Source organism: Hyaena hyaena, unplaced genomic scaffold (assembly GCF_003009895.1).
Source record: "Hyaena hyaena isolate Hyena2069 unplaced genomic scaffold, ASM300989v1 scaffold_16, whole genome shotgun sequence".
In the NCBI taxonomy this organism is placed as follows: Eukaryota; Metazoa; Chordata; class Mammalia; order Carnivora; family Hyaenidae; genus Hyaena; species Hyaena hyaena.
Window position 1 is genome coordinate 6,126 of NW_024080650.1, and position 21,382 is coordinate 27,507.

Consider the following 21,382-nt stretch of genomic DNA (forward strand, 5'->3'; position numbering starts at 1 on the left):
AGCATTCAAAAGTATTCCAAAACACAAAAGTATTCAAAACTGAAACTCCTTTTTTTTTTCCTTGTTAAAATTACTGCTGCTGACTATATAGATAGTGATAACTTCAGACACGTATATCTTCTGGAGCCTCTCTTTTACATTCTCTAGTTATCCCAGCTAGTTATCTAGTTCTGGATTATCTTGTTATCTCTACTAGTACTCGTTCTCACTAGTTATATTAACAAGGAACAAATTATAAGTAAGAGGAATATACGATTCAGAGGTTCTTTGCTGAACCTGTTGCCTTGACTTTGACCATAGATGTAGACTTCAACTTTTTTTTTTTTTTTAATGTTTTATTTATTTCTGAGAGAGAGAGAGCATGAGCAGGGGAGGGTCAGAAAGAGAAATAAAGAATCTGAAACAGGCTACAGGCTCTGAGCTGGCAGTCAGCACAGAGCCTGACGCAGGGCTCGAACCCACGAACTATGAGATCATGACCTGAGCTGAAGTCGGATGCTTAACCGACTGAGCCACCCAGGCGCCCCATGGACTTCAACTTTAGATTGTGAGAGTCATATAAAGGTGAGAGGCAGGGTCAGGGTGGTAGAGTCAGAGTGAGCATTACACAGTCAGGAAGATGATTCTTACAGGTCATGGTGAGGATCAGTGTAAGGGTGAGTGTCAGGGGTCAGTGGTCCTGTCAGGGGGCAGGGAGAGTCAGACTCAGGGTGATTTGAGGGACAAGGTCAGAGTCATAATGAGGGTAAGTGTACAAGTGTGAAGGTGATGTGAGGATGTGGGTCAGGGTGAGGGTGAGGTTGAGAGTTACAATGAGGGTCAGGACTGGGGTTTGGGAAAGAGTCAGACTGAGTGGTTTAGGTCAGAATCAAGATGAGGATGGTCAGCCTCATGGAGAGGTTACGGGTATGGTTTAGGGTAAAGGTGAGGTCAGGGTGAGATCCAGGGTCATTGTTAGAGTCAGGCTGGGGGGTTCAGTGAACAGAAGCAGAATGAGTGTGAGGGTCAGTGTCATGACTCTCAACAGTGAGAGTGAGGTCAAAGTCTGTGTCAGGATAAACACCTGTTTGAGGAATAAATTTAGAATGAGAATGAGTGAGGGGTGCCCGAGTCAGTCAGTTAAGTGTCCAACTTCAGCTCAGGTCATGATCTTGCAGTTCATGGGTTCGAGCTCTACGTTGGGCTCTGTGCTGACAGCTCAGAGCCTGGAGCCTGGTTTGGGTTCTGTGTCTCCCCGCCCTCTCTGCCCCTCTCCCTCTCGCCCCTCCAACCCCCGTCTCAAAAATAAATAAGCATTAAAAATGTTTTAAAAAAAAGAATAAGAATGAGTGAGAAGGGGAGGGGAGGGTCTTGTTTATAGTCAGGGACAAGGCCAAGATAAAGCTGAGGGTCAGGGTGAGAATGACTATGAAAGTGAAAGTCAAGTGTGTGTCAGGTCCAGTATGAGGCTTAGGGACAGATTTAGGGTGGGAGTCAGGATGAAGGTCATGGTGATGTTCAGAATCAGAGTGAGAGGATGAAGATGAGTAGGAGGTTCAGGGTCAGTGAGATTGAGTTTGAGCATACTGTTCCTGATCAGTGTTAGTGTCATGGTCAAGGTCATAGTTAGGTTTAGGATGAGAGTGATTGTCAGGGTCAAAATGAGAGTCAGGTTTACTGCAAGTCAGGGTCTGGATCCCAACATGCTCTAACTCACAATAAGAAATTTCATTTGAAATATCACTGGACCTGAACCTGGACCTTAATTGAAAGTGTGGTTTCCTGCCTGTTTTCAATAATTCTGCTTATTTTCATATGAATTTTATCTATGTCATCATAGGAAGTTAGCTTAGATAGGAATGCACTCAGGTTCAGGAAGGGGGGTGTAGCCTGAGGGGTAACAGGTCACGGCTGCAGCCAAAACTGAGACTCAGACTCTGCAAGGGGAAACGAGGACCTAGCCAGCCAGGGCATGTGGTGGGGACTCTGCCTCTGTATGGAAAAGTAGGGGCTTAGCCTCTGTTATGGGGAGTGGGATCTTAGCTCCTCACATGGGAGATGGAGACAAAGCTCCCAGGGCAAAATCTGGACGCAGTCTCTGGAGGGGAGAGCAGGGACAGAGCTGCTGCCGGTCTCACTCAAAGCTGCTTCTGTCTGCAGAAAAGAGAGGCCTTTGTGCCAGACCTGAAGAGCACCCCCTAGTGAGTGAGAGAAGCTTGAAATTTTGAGCTTGTTTGAACATGTAAAGTTTACAAAGTACTTACGAAGCTTACAAGATTTGTTTGAAATGAATGAGTGATTTCGAGCTTGATTTCACAAAAACTCTTAGCTACACTCTAAGTTGTTCTAAGAATGTCCTTTTAAGAATGCTTGAGTGGCTCTTATGTTAATATCAACTGTAACATTTGAATTATCTTTAAGGGGCAATAAGAAGTTTCATTTGAAATGAATGAGTGATTTGGAGCTTGATTTCACCGAAAGTGCTTAGAGTTGAATATATTTACTCTAATTCCTTCTAACAAGGTGGATTAAGGAATAATGACATATTACCTAATACCACTTACATTTATCTAAATGTTTTTCTAAAACATTTATCTAAAAGCGGTTTTAACTCATTTTTATTTGCTCTTTCACACCATTAGAAGTTTCCTTAGAGGGGATTGTCTGATTCTTAGCTTGTTTACAGAAAAATTGCTTGTGTGTACACATGGTTTAGTTTCATCTTTATTTTCACTAGCTCAGCATGTTACTTTCAATTTACTTTACATACACTTGTGTGATGTGATACTGTTTTTACTTAACCTACTGAATTTGCTCTAATTTGCCCTAAGAGCTTTTGAGGTGGGTGTGTTTCTGAGTTTATCTGCACATAAAAGAATTCTTATATAGCACTTTAAAGCTCATACATTTGGGGTGCCTGGGTGGCTCAGTCGGTTAAGCATCCGACTTCAGCTCAAGTCATGATCTCATGGTCCATGAGCTCCAGCCCTGCATCGATCCCCACGTTGGGCTCTGTGCTGAGGGCTCTGTGCTGACAGCTCAGAGCCTGGAGCCTGCTTCAGATTCTCTCTCTCTCTCTGCCCCTCCCCTGCTTGCACTCTCTCTCTCTCTCAAAAGTAAGTAATTATTAAAAAAAATTAAAGCTCATATATTTTATCACAAATGAGTGGTTTTGAGCTTAATTTCACAAAGATGCAATTTGTTCTAATTTCCCAGAGGAAGTTAGGTTTAGGAATATCACTTAGATTTATCTTAATTTGCTCGAACTTGCATTAAGATACCTAGTTTGAGATGTATCTTTCTGAGCCAATATGTTAATTTGTCTTTCTGAGCCCTAGCTCCTGATAAGAAGTCAATACAGCTTAGTCTTAATTTTAACATTAACTGTTTAATTACATTGATATTTGCTCTAACTCACAATAAGAAGTGACTTTTGGGGACACCTGCTTGGCTCAGTCCGTTAAGCGGCTCCCGAATTTGGCTCAGGTCCTGATCTCATAGTTCTGATTTTGAGTCCCGCCCTGGGGCTATGAGCTCGTAGTGCAGGGCCTACTTCATTCAGATCCTCTGTCTCCCTCTCTCTGCCCCTCCCCAACTTGTGTTCACTGTCTCTCAAAACTAAATAAATGTTTAAAAAATTTTTTTTTAATTTTAAATGAAAAAAGAAGTGACTTTTTACTACAAAAACAAAAAGCTGGGTCTGCCTGTCTGCATCAGACCTGCAACCTCCCCGTGAATGCCTGTCATAGTCAAATGTGGATTTCAGTCATCCATCTAATGTAGTGTGTGTGTGTATGTAATTATATTTAAAATACATATATATAATTATATTTTAAAACCATGTATACTTTTACATAATTAAAAAAATTTTTTTAAATTTATTTTTGAGAGAGAGACAGTATGAGCAGGGGAGGGGTAGAGAGAGAGGGAGACACAGAATCTGAAGCAGGCTCCAGGCTCTGAGCTGTCAGCACAGAGCTCACTGCAGGGCTCGAACTCATGAACTGCAAGATCGTGACCTGAACCAAAGTCGGACGCTTAACTGACTGAGCCACTCAGGTGCCCTGATATATATATAATATATATTTTATATATGTATAATTTTTTAAATTGATGAGATATATAATTTGTATATATAATTTATATACATATAAATTTTTATAATATATATTTATATATATATAGTCTTTTAAAAAATTGTTGAGATAAGTGAACAGGATGGCCCAAGAAACTTCCACTTTAACGAAGGTTTTTTTTTTTTTTTTTTAATGTTTTATTTATTTCTAGGAGAGAGAGAGACAGCGTGAGCAGGGGAGGGTCAAAGAGAGAGGGAGTCACAGACTGAAACAGTCTCCAGGCTCTGAGCTGGCAGTCAGCACAGAGCCCGACACGGGGCTCGAACCCACGAACCGCGAGATCATGACCCAAGCGAAAGTCGGACGCTTAACCGACTAAGCCACCCAGGCGCCCCATTAACAAAGGTTTTTGACATAAAAGCACCACTGGATTTGGATGCCTTGTGACTTTTAGTTGAAATTGTACACTGTTTTTGTTGTCATCATATTGGATTTTAGGGTTTTATTTCTCGGATCAAGCCACTCCCAGTGAAAGAGAATTACTACAGAGCTCACCATCCTCAGCCCTAGCAAGATAAATGTTCACCATCCTGATGAAATATTAAGATCACACCACTCCAATATTACCACTCTTCAGAACGATGTTTATTTACGTTGGGTTGAATGTCCAATATGCGTACCTCAAGTAGTAAGTAGCAAAAGCCAGAGAACTCTGTTGGGAAACATCATTCCAAGTCATATTTTTATTTATTGGCTATTTTTAATGTTTTTTATTTTTTGAGAGAGAGAGAGCATAAGTAGGGGAGGGGCAGAGAGAGAGGGAGACAGAGGATCCGAAGCAGGCTCTGTGCTGATAGGCTGACAGCAGTGAGCCCAGTGTGGGGGTCAAGCTCATGAACCGGGCGATCATGTCCTGAGCTGAAGTTGGACACCGAACCAATTGAGCCACCCACCTGTCCGAGTCATATTTTTCAAGTGTTGCATGGCCAGTGTGCCCAAGGCTCTGGCACAAATTCTGAGCACATCATCCTTCAGAGAGTGCCCCAGGCAGAAAGGAGAGTGGCAAAGGAAAATCACAGTGCTGGAAGGAGAGCCAGTTGCAGTATTGGGTTGGAAAGGAGACTGAAATGCAGAGACAGAAGGGAACTGGAAAGGCCCAGAGCTCTCCGGGCCTTAAATGGCACAACAGGGAGTCTGGATTTCATCCTGAGGCCATGGGGTTTCAGGGCAGGGTTTTAAAGCAGGGTCAAGATGTGGTCTTGACCACTTCTGCTTTAAGGGCTCCCCTAGCTTCCATGCAGGAGAAAGATTGAAAGGGCAGGACCAGAAGCCAGGCGCCCAGGTGGGAGGCAGACACAGGGACCTTTGGAAAGAACGATATGATATGGTGTGGTCCAGAGTCTTCCAGAAAGGTAAAGAGTGTGCAGGATAAAAGCCTGGTGTGAGGCAGCCATCAGTGCTGGTCCCTTTCCCCAGGGAATGTGAGGGCACATTACTTATCTCAGCCTCAGTTTCCCTGTCTGTAAAAAAGAAGAAAAAGATAATGAGGTGATCCTCCTTAGATAATTGTGGAGATGATTAAATAAATCATTTAAAGGGCTTGGCACATGCCTGACAGAAAGGAGTAGAGAGACCTTTCTGAGAGCTCCCAGCCAAGACAGAGCACACAGCGCCGTACAACATACGGGTGACATGAATAAGAGTTATAAAATATTAATGGCATCTCTTTGTGTCACCCCTTGAGCAAGTGGCTCAGACCCAGGTCCCTGGGGCCTCACAAACCCTGTTGGCTCCCCCCATCCCCTGCTGCTGTGGGTGGACCCTTTGGAGATGAGGACAGACTGACCTTCGTCCCTTCCTCAGGGCAGAGTGACACCTGCGTGTGTGTTTCCCTCACCAAGCCCTGGAATTGATATTAAGCGGTGTGCAACGAATAACGCAAAATACTCTGTGTTCGGTTTGACTCCCAAACTTGGACTTGGAATCCCATAGCAACAGTTGTCATAGGTTTTGTTGTGAGAGAGAAGACAGTTCTGAATTCCCAGCTTCCCCCTTGAGATGCCAAGCCCTCACCCACCCACCTGGGATGGCAGAAACAGCCCCCCAGAGGGCAGGGGTCTCTGCTTTATTCACTGATCGTTCCCCTGTGCCTACAATGGATTCTAGCCCTAGCGGGTGCCCGGTTTTCTCTGTGGGAAGCAGAGAAGCAGTGTGTTCCCTGTTGTAGATAGGCCAGGTGCCGGAACGCGAGGGAATTTCCCTGCAGGAATGAAGGGAATGTAGAAAGTCTTACTCCCTCAGATCACAGAGACCCGGGAAGGGCTGGGAGGGTCCTCACTCATTAGGGGAGGTGGGCAGGCCAGCTGGAGCCCCCTCTGCCAGAGGGATTGCTGGGTTGGGAGAGAAGCTGGCTGCAGTCACACCAGGGCCCCAGTGCTACAGCGTCGAGGCCGGAGAGTGCAAGAGTGCCCCCGTTGTCTTGGAATCCTGGGGCTCAGGAGAGGCCAAGTGACAGAAAGATTTCAAGCCTGAGCTGAAGCGTGTGTACTTCAGACTCTTCCTCCTGTGGTAGCTCTTTGGCCCCTTCCCTTCACCAGGGTGGCCAGGCAACGGGTCCTCCTAACAAGTAAATAACAAAGTCTACTGACAGGTTTATAACGGTCATAATTTCAAAGTAGTGATAGGCACCCATGATACTTCCCCCAACAGCTTAACATGCTGAGAAAATGTCTATGACTTCCACTGGGGACAAAAATCACATGTTTTTGAGGGAAAGGCTGTATTTCAAAGACAAGGGAAAATGAAATTGTTATGTCTCCCCCCTTTTCTGCTCATAGGGATCCCAGGTTGAGAACCGCACACCCCAGGGCCTGTGGCTGCCTTCCAAAGGATCAACTCGGAACCTCTGGTTTTCAAAGCAGCCAGATGGGTCCTTTCGGGGGGCGGGCAACAGTGGGAAAAGTTGCCAAGCGAGTGACAGGTGTCAGGGGCAGGAACCATTCATCAGAGGGACCCCAGGACTCTGGCATCCGGATTCAGAGTGTAGATTCCTTGGGCACTGCCCAGACCTACTGATTCGAATGCCCAGTGTCGGTCCTGGGAATCTGCATTTTAAACAGAAGCCCTGGGGATAATTTTCACCAACATTCTAGAACTTTCCTGATGCTTCGTCCCAACTAGAGACTCAGGGTAGAGGGAAAGGGCCCTGGGATGCCTCCCACATCCCCCGTGGCCAGAGTGCCGGTGATGTGGCTGGGAGACGAGCTGGCCCCTCCAGGGCCCCTCCATGTGTAAGTGATGCCTGAAACATGAGGCGGCACTGCCCCTTTGCTAGGAAACCTGAGTGGAGGAGTGTGTGGCAGGATTGAAGGGCTGGGAACTCCCCGCCTCTTTCCTCACCTCTCTCCCAACCTTCGCCCACCTCCAGTTCAATCTCAAACCAGCCAAGGAGCCCTGGCTGCCATCAGGGCCCAGAAAGGAAGCCCGGCCACCAAGAGGGCAGGAAAGCGCCCCAGGCTGAATGAAGGTGCACATGGACCAGGAGCGGTGTGAGCCAGCGAGGGGGGCTGAGGAGCTCCTCTGACCATGAGCCGCCAGCTAAAGAGCCTCGGGGAGGAAGGTGAGTGGTCCTCAGCTCCGAGTGCCCCCCCTCCCCGCCCCAGGGTTCCTCAGCAGCAGCGGGGAACCAGTGGAACAGAGGCACCAGGACCAGGCTTGAGTCCAGGGTCTGCCACCTGCTCGCTGAATGACCGCAGTCTGGTTATCTGGCCTCTCCCAGCTTCACCCATGAGATGGACCAAGGCAACTTGCTCCCAGGCATGACCACTGAAGGGACGGAAAAGGGCGTGTGTCCGGTACGATGCACGGTGCTGGTGTTAAGCGGCAGAGTCCTGAGAGCCCACCCGGGGTTTAGCCTCCTGCTTTCCTTAGAATTGCCTTTCCGCAGCAATCCCCTCAGCAGACTTCTCTGTCTGTCTGTCTGTCTGTTTGTCTGGGGCAGGGAGGGTGTGGGGATGTTCTAACCTCATGTCTGCTCCAGGGGGTCAGAGATTTGTCAGGACTGGGGAAGCTTGTTCATAAAATGATCGGGGCCAGGTCCTCGTCTGGGGCAGTGGGGCCAGCTGAGGGTTCCCACAGCGAGATGGGGGTGATCCATGGAGGGCGACTCCTAGAGGTCGGCCACCCGGCATGCTCTATCTCTTCCAGCAGGCAGTGGAGTGAGGCAGCAGGCGAGGAGCAGCTCTCCGGGAACAGGTGAGGTGGGGCGATGCCTGAGGTAGGGGGGGTGTGAGATGGGGTGATGCATTCCGGGTCCAGCCGCCCCACCCAGCGTTCTCTTCAACCCTCTCCTCCTCTCCTCTCCCCTCCCTTTCCCTCCCCCCACCTCTTAAGGAGCCCTGGGTCGGGGGGGAGGGGGGGCGCGTGAGGGCAAGTGTTTTAATTGGGGAAGGGACACGATGCTGTGCAGAGAGGGCCCGCCCGCAGCCCAGAGCTAGGGACACTGAGCTGAGCGTCAGGAAGCAGTGACCATTGGCAGGGAAACGCCGTCTGGGCAGCAGGTAGGTGGTGGAACCAGGGCTCACACCCAGGCCACCTGACTCCAGACGGCACACTCCTAACCTCCACACAGTGCCAGCAGTAGTGGGGCTAGGCCACCTTCCCATCAGCAATGCGGCCACAAGCTCTTCTGCGAGGCGGGGAGGGCTTTACCCAGAGCGGGGCCACCTGCTCCAGGAGGAGCCAGAGTAAGTCCTCGGCAGGAGAGAACCCCCCCCCCACCCACTGTGGCCATGAGGAGGGCAGAAGCCACACCCACAGGCCAGGGATCCTACACTTCAGGTCATGAGACGTGTTGTGGATACTATGATGCCGTTTCCTCCTCCTTGAACCTCCCCAGTAAGCAAGGAAGCAGAATCACGGGAAAGAATGGACTTCTGGGGTGAGGGCGGAAGATTACCCTGGCCGGTTCTGAGGGGGAGGGTCGTTCCCCGGGGCTCGTCCGGGCCCCCACCCAGGTACACGGTACTGGCATGGAGGAACTAGGCAGCATTCACCTCCTCTGCCAAGCCCTTCTGTCTTGTCACCCTCTGCTCCCCCACTGCCAGGGGCCTGAGTCCCTTCATGACAAGTCGGGGGGTGGGGGCAAGAACCCAAGAGCAAGACTTGTGGAAAAGCCAGGACCCTGGGCAGGAGGGAGGGGCCAGGGAGCCACCACTGGCATCTCAGCCCTCCTTCCTGCCCCCAGAGTTCCAGAGCTGCCCCTTGGCCACTCTCTGTCCTCCCTACCCCGGCCGCCATCCAGCCATTACTTCCCTCCAGACATGGGGACAAGCGTTAGAAAGTGTGCCTGCATGTGGCTGGACGAGCAACCCTTTCCCCACAGGAGGGTCAGCTCTCTTGGTGACAGTTATCTAGACGTAGGGTGCTCCGATCTGGTTCTCCACACTCCATTCTCCCTGCCCAGGACCCTCCTCTCCATGTCCCTCCTGCACCCACTCGGCCCACCCACCACGCCTCGGTGTCACCGGTGGGCACATGGTCCTCAAGCAGGACTGAGATGGAAAGTCATTTTGCCTAAAACACAAACATCTTCCTACTGAAATATGCCACTCACCCCAACCCCTCTTGCCATGCTCCCTTCTCCCATAAAAAAGAGGAAATGGGTCAGAGTTTTCATTTCAAGGGTCCAGATGATCAAGGAATACAGCGGGAATACAGTTAAATATTGGGAATCCGTGAAATTAACTGAAGCGCAATTACATGAAGATTTTCATTTCAATTCTCTGGAGTCACCTCTGGGGGGATCTGAGATCCTGTTCCTTCCAGCTTCTAGGATATGGAGAGGACAAAAATGTCTGAGAATACAAAGTTATTTTCTCAAAATAATTACAATTTGTCATCCCGTTAGTTGAGGAGGAGGGTCAGAACTCGCCCACCTTCCAGATCATTCAGTAAAGGTATTTAACGGTTAAAATCACCAAGCTGGAGGGTGAGTCAGACCCTGCTGGGCTTCCAGCATCTCCTCTGCCGATTTTCACTTTGGATCAGGTCCGTGCGCATGAAGACACCTGTTATGAGTGAGGGAGTACATGCTGGGCTTGGAGGTCTTCCTAATGTAGCAGCTGCTTTTCTGGCTCCTAAATTATTCATTAGGTGGAGTCCATGGAACACTGACTGTAAAGAAAAACTAAAGTGGAAGAGGCTTGGGGAAGATTGAGGAGCAAATTCTGGCTTGCTTTCCACATTCCAGATGAATTTCATTCAGTTGGGAAATAACATTACTAAAGGAATTACAGCCTGTAAAAAATGCATGAACCCTCGGCTTCTATCTATAGTGTTTGGAAGAGTGCTTGGTATATAGCTCATTGCCAGAAAGAAAACCATTTGTTAGCTGATTGAGGACACACAGAGCTCAGAAGAAGACGCAGATATATATTGAGATTTTTACCCAGTTCTTGAAAGCAACATGGAGCTGGTATTGGACGGGGCCCAGGAGACCTCTTGCACACACTCTCTGCTCTTCTGTCCTCTCTGAGAGCATAGCTCAGTTCTAGAACTCCCCTAAAGGGTCACAGCTGCAGTAACACATACTTTCTCACATTCGCTCCCGGTCTTTGGAGGGGGTGGATTTGCTTCCGGCTCCATCCTTCCTTCATGATGGGGCCCGACGCCTTCCAGAGCCATGGGGAAGAATATCTACAGGACAAATCCATCTCTCACTGGCTGATACTGACCAGCTTCCTAACTTGGATGAGTTATCATTACACTTAAATAACCTTGCTTTACATTGTCGGACTGAAACCCTTTTCCCTTGGGAGAGGAGTCAGAGAAGAAAGAAGTCAGGGCAGGAGTGGGCCAAGAAAACCTATCCGACCACACATACAATTGCCTGTCTTCGCATCTATAAACAGTGCTCGCTGCTTTTCAATGAGCGGACACCAGTTACCTCCTGCGATAACTGCAGCAATAAGAAATCGAGTCCCAAAGATTATTAATGGTGGAGTCAGACCCTTGCTTGGTGCCTTTTCTTGCCTTCACAGCAAACATCCTCACAGGGCCTGCCCTGCAATGACCAGGAACTGGTGTCCCAACCCCACAGCAGTTTCCTAAAGTCATGTTAATGAAGACAGAGGTATCACACAAAGTCATCTTAATGTGAACACTAAGATGTAGTTTTGGGTTCTCCGCGTCTGGGCTGGCTGTGGTGTAAGATGGCTTCTGTTCTCAGTTGGTCCTTGTGGTCATTATTCAGCCCCAAATGAAGGTCAGACCATCAATATCTGAGAGCATCAATTCAGATCTTCACCGCTGTTTGAGGTATCATAGTTGCATGTCAATCATCTGTGGATAGTTGCATCAAGCTCCCAAGTTTCTGGGGGCCGTTGTTTCAGCCTGTGTGTGAGGTTTTCCAGTTCTTTCTTCTGCATGACCTTTTGCTGAGTCATTTGACGCATAGCAGCTATGCAACAGTGTTCAAAACTCTGGAGATCGCACACCTGAACACTGGGACACAGACAAATACAAAGAGAAGAATTATAACCACAGTGTGTATAGTTCACTTTTCAGCCAGGAACCAAGAATGCCCAGCCTAAATAAAAGAACAAATTTCATGTACAATCGGAAAAGTCCATGGAACCAAATATGGGATCAAAGTTTCCAGCTTCCTGATATCTTTGTTTACTTCTTGGATCTTTTTAGTAATATTAAAGATCTCTGAGAGGTCGTCAGGAATACAAGTACAGCATTCCTCCCCTGAACGTTGCACATTACCCTCGGCAGGCTGAAATACATCTGAAGCAGCTCTGCTATAAATCACCTCCCATCCAATTTCATAAACCTCTCAGGAGATGTGTTCTTGGTGGCATGTCTAATCACCTTTTATTATCTCAATAATAACATGTAAAGTTCATTTTACCATTCAGACCTCTTCTAAAGTATGGAAATGAAAGTCCTGAATTTCACAATTCCCCTAGAGTAGTGAGGATTTCAGTTCTGGAATCAAATTTTCTTTCTTCAATGAAACTGTTTACTAATCTTGTTTTCCTAGAGGACAAACTAATGGGCCAAAATGGATCCTGGGTGACGTCAGAAGCAATCCTGAGAATAGGTATTAGTTTACCTAAGTAACAAGTTCCTGTCTGATTTGCGAATAATAGGAGGCTTCTGTACCATATCTAATACCAGTCACTGGGGACCACATAGTGATCTGGTTTGGGCCAAAATACTACTAAGGGATTGTGAAATAATGCTGTAAAGTTTTGGCACCATTCATCAAAAATAGTTTGGTGTCAGGTAGTGAATTTTGTAGTATCAAGATTATTAGGCAGGTCTAAAGGAAAAGTAACATGTCTTTCTTGTTGATCTGTGAAAGCGAGACAGTCTCCAAAAATACACCACCTGTTCCCTGATCTCCTTCTAAGTTCTAGTTCAAGTGAAAGTTCAGTTACAAACACTGGCTGTTACCAAAGGTCCCCAACTACTGTTTCAGCAGAGTCAAGGCCCTCCTAGGATGTGATGGAGGTTTTGGATTTCCGGCCACCTGGCCTGTTGTGGAATTTACCATCTAAAACACCACTCAATGGTCGAGTCCAGTTTCTCAGGAAACCAGCTGATTTCTTACATGGAACTGGGACCAGTGATAGCTGAGTGATTCCCAAGGGAAATATGCACTTTAGCCAGTTCATGGGTGAATTGTAACTGGGTGTTGGATTCATACCAAGGAGTGATTAAGGAAGCAATATTAGAAATAGGGACTTATTAGTAACACAACTAAAAGTGCCCTTATGTTAGTACAGGATGGAATTTAGGTTGAAGAATAGAAAATGGGAATGCAGGCTACAAAGTGACAGTCTATGGCCTTGTTCCATGCAGCTTGGGCACAACTGTCTATATCTAAAGACTATCTGCCTCAAGAGGGCTCCAAGGCACCCTCAGCCAGAGGTCACCAGTAGGGATGGTCTTCCGGTAATTTGAAGATGGTGATGTCTCTTCAGTTGAAGGACATGAATGCAAGATTCAACCCCTTGAGAGTTTCACTACTGTGCTAGTTGTTAACAATACCTGCTAGAGTCCTTCCAGTCAGGGTTCTGAGGCTGTCCTTTGATTAAAGACAAAAACTCTAGACTACAGCTGAGGTTTCAAAGAAGTTTCAGGGTAAAACAAGTAGTATCTGTAGGTGACAGAGACTTAGATGGCTGTGGTTATCTTATTACTGATAACTTTCAAGAGTGAAATGTTTCAGGGGCGCCTGGGTGGCTCAGTCAGTTGAGCGTCCGACTTCGGCTCAGGTCATGATCTCACGGTTCATGGGTTCGAGCCCCGCATCAGGCTCTGTGCTGACAGCCAGCTCAGAGCCTGGAGCCTGTTTTGGATTCTGTGTCTCCCTCTTTCTGACCCTCCCCTGCTCACAGTGTCTCTCTTTCTCTCTCTCTCTCTCTCTCTCAGAAATAAAGAAAAACATTCAAAAAAGTGAAATGTTTTATAGCAGAAATGACACTGACCAGGAAATTTGGTTGTTTCTATAGGATGCAAAACAAACATGCTAAGGCAACCTAAAAATTTTGGGCAAAATGTTTATAATGAGTAAGCATGTTTTTATATAGACAGGAAACGTTCTATCTGACTTATAAAAATGGTCAAATGTAATCTTTGCAGAGAAAAACATATTGAGGTATAATTTATAATTAGATAAATGCATATACATAATATATATGTATTATAACATATCTATATGTTATAACAAGACTATATCAAGAACATAAGAAAAATAGATCAAGAATATTATGTAAAGAGGGACACCTGGTGGCTCTGTCAGTTAAGTGTCTGACTTTTGATTTTGGCTCAGGTCATGATCTCACACTTGGTGAGATCAAGTCCCAGACAGGACTATCAGCACAGAGCCTGCTTGGGATTCTCTCTCTGTCTCTGTCTCTCTCTCTCTCCCACTCTCTCTGCACTTCCCCAGCTCACATGCATGTGTTCTCTCTCTCTCTCTGTGTCTCAAAATAAATAAACTTTTTTTAAAAAAGAATATTATGGGGCGCCTGGGTGGCTTAGTCGGTTAAGCGTCCGACTTTCACTTAGGTCATGATCTCGCAGTTCGTGGGTTCGAGCCCCGTGTCGGGCTCTGTGCTGACTGCAAGCTCAGAGCCTGGGGCCTGTTTCAGTCTGTGACTCCCTCTCTCTCTGACCCTCCCCTGCTCACGCTGTCTCTCTCTCTCTCTCTCTCCTAGAAATAAATAATAAAACATTAAAAAAATAAAATAAAATAAATAAAAAAGAATATTATGTAAAGAGATTCATTAAGTCCAGAGTAGATCCTAAGCATGTGTTGTTTTGTTTTGAGAGAGAGAGAGAGAGAGAGAGAGAGAGAGAGAGCATACATGCACATGTGTACTGGAGAGGCAAAGGGAGAGGGAAAGAGAGAATCTTTTTTTTTTTTTTTTAAGGACAGAGAAAATCTTGGGGCGCCTGGGTGGCTTAGTCGGTTAAGCGTCCGACTTTCGCTTAGGTCATGATCTCGCGGTTCGTGGGTTCGAGCCCCGCGTCCGGCTCTGTGCTGACTGCCAGCTCGGAGCCTGGAGCCTGTTTCAGTCTGTGACTCCCTCTCTCTCTGACCCTCCCCTGCTCACGCTGTCTCTCTCTCTCTCTCTCTCCTAGAAATAAATAAAACATTTAAAAAAAAATAAAAATAAAAAAAAATAAAAATAAAAAAGGACAGAGAAAATCTTAAACAGGTTCCACCCCCAGTGCAGAGACTAATGTGGGCTTGATCTCACAACTGTGAGCCGAAATCAAGAGTTGGACACTTAACCTGCTGAGCCACCAGGTGCCCCAGCAGTGGATTTTAATACAACTCTATAGGTAAATCTGATGTGCATTTCCAGTTGAAAAGCACTGGCCTAAAGATGCCAGGTTCAAATTAAAGAATATTATTATCAAATAAACATTTTAAATGATAACTGAATTGTGACTGATCATTATACTGTCTTGTAACATCAGGCATGTCACCTTCAGGACTCTGATTAATGGAAATAAGTCATGGACAGCAAGGGCAATGACAAATCTCTCAGAACTGCCCATAGGGCATACAGTTGCTGAAATATTTAAACATTTGACCTATACCCATTTAACCTAGAAAAGGCTAAGCATCTTTTCTGATTTGACAACTCTTCCCATGAAACTCTAACAGTAACATATCAAATAATCCTAATTGTTTCCGGCACCTCTCTTTGTTAAAGGGTGGAAGGAAAAGTCTTTGTGATTTTCCAGGGACCTTCCGGGAAATCTCAAAGATCGTTTTAGATACAAAAGATATTCTGAAAGTTATTTTACTTCATTTTACACTTAGGACTCAATCTTAGAAACAAGAAATCAACAGTTGTCAGATTTGAGCACTTAAGATAGGATCGTGGGTGACTTAGAAAACCATATCTGGCTACTCATTTGTTTTATGGCCAGAATGTCATCTATCTTCGTGAATGTTCCATGTGAGCTCAAGAAGAATGTGTATTCTACTGTTGTTGGATTAAGTATTCTATAAACTTCAATTAGATCCAGTTGATCGATGGTACTGCTCAGTTCGACTATGTCCTTACTGACATAAGGCACATACTGACATATGTGCCTGCTGGATCTGTTGATTACTGACAAAGGGGCTGGACTTACCAACTGTAACTGGATTTGCCTGTTTCTTCTTGCAGTTCTGTCAGTTTTTGGTGTTGTGTTGTTAGGCACATACATGTTAAGGATTGTTATGTCTTCTTGGAAAACCGATCTTTTTAGCATTATACAATGCCCTACTTTTTCCCTGATAATTTTCCCTGCTCTGAAATCTGCTTTGTCTGAAATTAGTACAGTTACTCTAGCTTTCTTTTGGTTCGTGTTAGCATGGTATATTTTTCCCCATCCCTTAACTTGTAATCTGTATTTGTCTTTATATTTAAAGTGGATTTCTTGTCTTTTTCAATATCGACTCTGACAACCTCTTTCTTTAATTGGTATATTTGGACCATTGTTGTGGTTGTTGATATAGTTAGAATAATATTTGCTGTATCTGTTGCTGTTTTATTCATTGCCCTTGTTTTTTTTGTTCCTATTTTTGTCTTCCACCCTTCCTTTATGTTTTGTGGTTTTGACTGAGAATGTCCTAGGATACCAGTTTCTCTCCCTTTTTAGCATATCAGTTATGCTTTTTTTAGTGGTTTCACTAGAGTTTGCAATATCCATTTACAATTAACATAGGTCCACTTTCAAATAACATTATACCACTTCATGGGTGGTGCAGATACCTTATAACAGAGTATTTCCAGTTCCTCCTTCTTGTTCCTTTAACACAGCTGTCATTCTTTTCACTTATCCATAAACTACAATCATCTATTATTATGTTAAACAAACTCTTATCTGTTGGATCAGTTAAGAATAGGATCTCAGATCTCAGCTTAGAAGTTTTTTCCTTCAAAAGGCCTTCCTTAAATCTAGGTGAAGCCCACCCTGTGCTTCTTGTATCATAGAACTGATCACACCATCTCTTCCACTAACTCAAAATGTGTTGAGGGACAGAATCTCTTCAGTCTCATTTGCTGCTATAGCCTGTAGCCAAGCAGGCAGGCACATTATCCATTTGAATATGCCACCAATATCCTAGTTTGAAATCCAAAAAGAGAACTTTGACTAGTTTCTCTCTGAACCTCATTGGAAATTTCATTCACTGAATCTAACTCCAGCTTCCATCACACTTGCCCTGATGCTATCTCAGTTGGATTTCCCTACCACACTCTGAGGTAGGTGCCTATAGATCTATCAGGTTCCCTGGAAAGAGAGCCTGATATGGGGATTCATGGGCATGTGATTTATCGAGGGTGGCTCTCAGGAGACAAGGATTGAGGGAAGCAGGATAGGGCAAGGGAAGGAATCGAGCAAGGATGTGTGTTCAGATGGACTCTAACCAAGGCCTGATTCCACAGGAAACTCTGGATTATGAATGAGCAACAGACTTGCTCAGCTTTTGGGCAGAGGACTGGACTTTTATACCTGTGTATCAGTTAGTAATTGGCCATGGGCTGACTCAAGGAGAGGAAAGGGATGTAAACTTCTGGGCATTTCCTGGCAAGATGGCTCCCATCAACCAAAAGCTCCCTGGAGAAGGGAGAGCCTGTGAGCTGTTAGAGCCACCATGCCCAGGAGCCAAGGGATGATGCAGTGGCATCACTGTCAGATGTCAGTCACTGTTCTGTGTTCATTAAACAGCTGATGGAGTAAGTATGAACATCCCCATGTTAGATGTGCCGAGACTCAGAGAGGTCAAGTGACTTGCTCAAAGACACCCAGCTAGTAAGTGATGAAGAGGTTGGTTATTAATACCAGAACTTCATGATAATTTTTCCTGTATTTAATTAGTAAATTTGTGAATAGTTGTACTTAGTCTAGCTGTTGGGCAAACTGTTGAGGAAATTTCATACTGTAGATTCTGTTCAACCAGGCCATTTGCCAGTGCTACAGAGTCATGGTTGATACACACACACACACACACACACACACACACACACACACACACAGGCAGGCAGGGTCAGGTGAGGCTTTCTCCCTGGAGAAAGGAGCCTGCTCGGCCCTTCTGCATCAGTGGTCCAGACAGAGCCTTGCCAAACAGAGACCAGAGCTTGGCCTTGGCCTGGTCAGGAGATGAATCCATTTGGACCCCAAGGAGTTGCACACCCACAAAGGGGAAAGGCATGTGCCTAAATCTCTACCTGAGCTTTATTATTTTTTGTAATATTTATTTATTTTTGAGAAAGAGCACGAGTGTGTGTGCATGAGTGGGGGAGGGACAGAGAGAGGAAAAGAGAATCCCAAGCAGGCTCCACACTGTCATCCCAGAGCCCGTTGCCGGGCTCAAACCCACGAACCACAAAATCATGACCTGAGCCAAAATCAAGAGTCAGTCGCTCAACCAACTAAGCCACCCAGGTGCCCCCCTCTACCTGAGGTTTAGGCAAGAGCGTGGGAGTGACAGCAGGTCCAAAGAGGGAGACATTAATTCTCATCTCAGACTAGAGGCTCTGAAAGATGTGGCCTTTGTTTTTTTTGTTTTTTTGTTTTTTTTATTTATTTCTGAGAGAGAGAGACAGTGTGAGCAGGGGAGGGTCAGAGAGAGAGGGAGACACAGACTCTGAAATAGGCTCCAGGCTCTGAGCTGGCAGTCAGCACAGAGCCCGACGCGGGGCTCGATCCCACGAACCGCGAGATCATGACCTAAGCGAAAGTCGGACGCTAAACCGACTAAGCCACCCAGGCGCCCCTGAAAGATGTGGCCTTTGGAGTCAACAAGCTCCAGGAACTATCTTGGACATCTGATTTCCCACAGCTGGGGGCACTTTCCTGGGGTGGAAGCTGGTGAGGCCACAACTGTCCAATTCCGGCCCCTACAGGTGACAGGTCCGGGAGGAGACCCTCGAAGAAGCGGGCTCTCAGAGCTGAGGGTGCAGCAGGTAGGCGCGGAGCCCAGCCTGGCCAGAAGGAACGGGTCAGGGGCAGCCCAGGGCCGGGGTCCCCTCGGAGGAAGCAGGCAGAGCGCAGGAGACACCGAGAAGAGCTGGGGGAGCGGGGGAGGAGCTCCGCAGAGAGGACCTGCTCGGAGAGAAGGAAGGATAGGAGGACTTCCTTCAAGGAGCAGAGAGCACCTTCAAAGAAGGAAAAGGAGGTGCCAAGGAAAGAGGAGACGTGGAAGCGACTGAAGAAACACAGGTATGTTGTGATTCCGATTCAGGTGCGTTTTTGATCAGTGCTCTCCTCTCCTTTGGCCCTTCTCCCTCCCCCAACAAAGGGCTCATGTCCCCTCCGCTGGTATAGGTGACCCCTCCTCTCTCCTGTTTCTGTTTGTCCCTCCTTTTCCCACCACCCAGCTCTCCCCATCTGGGGCAGAAATGGGAGGAGGATCTTGGCCACGCTAGGCGGACAGGACACTGGGCACTCTCAACTGCCATGCCTCCTGTCTGGCAAATGCAAGTGGAAGTATTGGGGGAGGGGGTGACATGGCAGCGGGTGGGACAGGATCCCAAGTCTCCTAAACCTCAACTGGTGACTCGCCGCAGCTCTTAAAGAGCTGAGAAAAATGAACAAAATTGGATTAAGCAGTCATCGTAAGACTTAAGCACACCACTTCCCCCATCTGGACCTGTGTCCTCTTCTGTGAAATGTGGCGTTGATTGAGAGGACCTTCAAGGATTCCAGCAGCCCTGAAACCTAGGAGGTGGGGGTTTTGTTTTGTTCCGTTTGTCCTTTGTTCCGTCAGCGCTGGCACACGTGGGTTCAGAGACAGAGCCAGCTTAAGGGATCAGCAAGTCAGGATTCTGGTCCCATTCTTTGCTACCAGTTTTGATGGGACATCACCTTCTCTTTGCCTCCCTTGTTGGCTTTCCTCACTTCCTGGGGTGTTTTAAGAATCCCTGTTGATAATGGCTGCAGAGGCTTTTGAAACAGTGGGAGGAAGCACGGCTATGATGAAGGTGATGTTCCTTCCCATTAGAGTCCAACCCCCTCAGTAAGATGCTCATTGCCCCTCCCTGCCTTTACAGAGGGAACCGAGGCCCTCAAAAGAGCCACTGATTTCTTCTGTCACCCATGCCGGTCATCCCTGGCTTGTTAGGACTTTTGTCTCCTGTCTGATTGTCCCAGGACATAAGCTAAAGGGATAAAGAGTACAGGTGCGGGGCGCCTGGGTGGCTTAGTCGGTTGGGCGTCCAACTTTCGCTTAGGTCATGATCTCGCGGTTCGTGGGATCGAGCCCCGCGTCGGGCTCTGTGCTGACTGCCAGCTCAGAGCCTGGAGCCTGTTTCAGTCTGTGACTCCCTCTCTCTCTGACCCTCCCCTGCTCACGCTGTGTCTCTCTCTCTCTCTCCTAGAAATAAATAAAACATTAAAAAAAATTAAAAAAAAAAGAGTGCAGGTGCCCATAGCAACTTAAAGAGAACTCGAATGCACGTTGCTCAGGCCCTGGAGTGGCCTGAGCGTTAGGGGGGGCTGCCTCACCCCAAGCAGACCTCAGGTGTCTGGACGGCAGAGGCAAAGTAAGGGGTGCCCTTCTCAGCTGAGTGCCTCGGCAGGGCATAGAGAGACGGAAGAGACTCAGTCGTGTTCCCAGATGCTGACTGTCTAGCAGGAGAGTTAGGACATGGGCATCAGTCATCACCAGACAAGGCGGAATGCCCTCTTGGTGGGGCACTGGGCCATCGGGCTTCTCCACGGAGAAGGTAAGCATTTCGGCTGGTCCTTGAAGCACAGGGAGACTTCAAACAAGCAAAGCCTGAATGCCCTGCACCCACAGGCTGAGGGAACCCCTGAGGAGAGACCCAAAGGGAGCCATCATGGGGTGTGCATGAGGCATGGCAAGACACCCTGAGGCTGGCCAGGGAGGTGTCACCCCTCTCTCTCTTCTGGCCCATGATGCCTCCTCTGTTCTTTGAGTTCCTCAGAAATTAAAACTGACGGGGGCTGCTGCAAATTGTTCTCTAAAACCTGCAGGTACCCAAGCCCACATCTTATATTTACGTTTATGGAACTGGCTGCGAGGGCTGCCTGGGCCTGGCCTTCTCCATCCAGCCCCTCCATCACCCTGTGGGCCCCTGTCCCTGAGTGAAGGACACTGTGAGGAGCACGCACAACAGCTGAAATTTTGCCGCAGCCCGGGGGGCACCTGGGTGGCTCGGTCAGTTGAGCGTCCCACTTTGGCCCAGGCCATGATCTGATGGTTCATGAGTTCGAGCCCCACATCGGGCTCTGTACAGACAGCTTGGAGCCTGGAGCCTGCTTTGGATTCTGTGTCTCCCTCTCACTCTGCCCCTCCCCCACTTGTTCTCTCTCTCTCTCTCTCTCTCTCTCTCTCTCTCTCTCTCTGCCTCCCTCCCTCCCTCCCCTCAAAATAAATGAGCATTAAAACAAATTTTAAAAAAGAAAAATATGCCACTAGAAAAGGAAATTTTCTCATCTCCAAACCATTTACTTGCTTTGAAAGAAAAGCCTCTGAAACTTCCAGATGAGTGGGCTTAAATGGGTCAGCGGGAATGTTCTGTTGAGCTATAACCTCTCTGAAGTTGGAAAACTATTCAATTTAACCTAAACCACTGAAACTTCTAAAGTAACCTAGGCATACAAATACTCCTCTGGGAAGGTAAGTGTTTCTAATTCAAATCACAGCCTTAAAAAGAATATTAAAAAACGTAAGAGAAAAAAACTGACAATTGGGGAATAAATCCACAAAACTGTTTATGAGATTATTATTTTGTTATTAAATAAATAAGGGTAATTCTGGGACCATTCTGATATTTTCTTTA

At 46.9% G+C, this 21,382-nt stretch overlaps 1 protein-coding gene across 1 annotated transcript in view; it reads left to right on the plus strand.

The window, feature by feature from the left end:
• Positions 1 to 7,640: 7,640 nt before the first annotated feature.
• TMC2 (transmembrane channel like 2) overlaps positions 7,641 to 21,382 on the plus strand; it is a 68,914-nt gene continuing 55,172 nt past the window's right edge. The window contains exons 1-2 of the mRNA XM_039224067.1: positions 7,641 to 7,674; positions 18,482 to 18,797. Of these exons, the coding sequence (XP_039079998.1) occupies positions 7,641 to 7,674; positions 18,482 to 18,797 (350 nt within the window). The remainder of the gene's footprint in view (positions 7,675 to 18,481; positions 18,798 to 21,382) is intronic.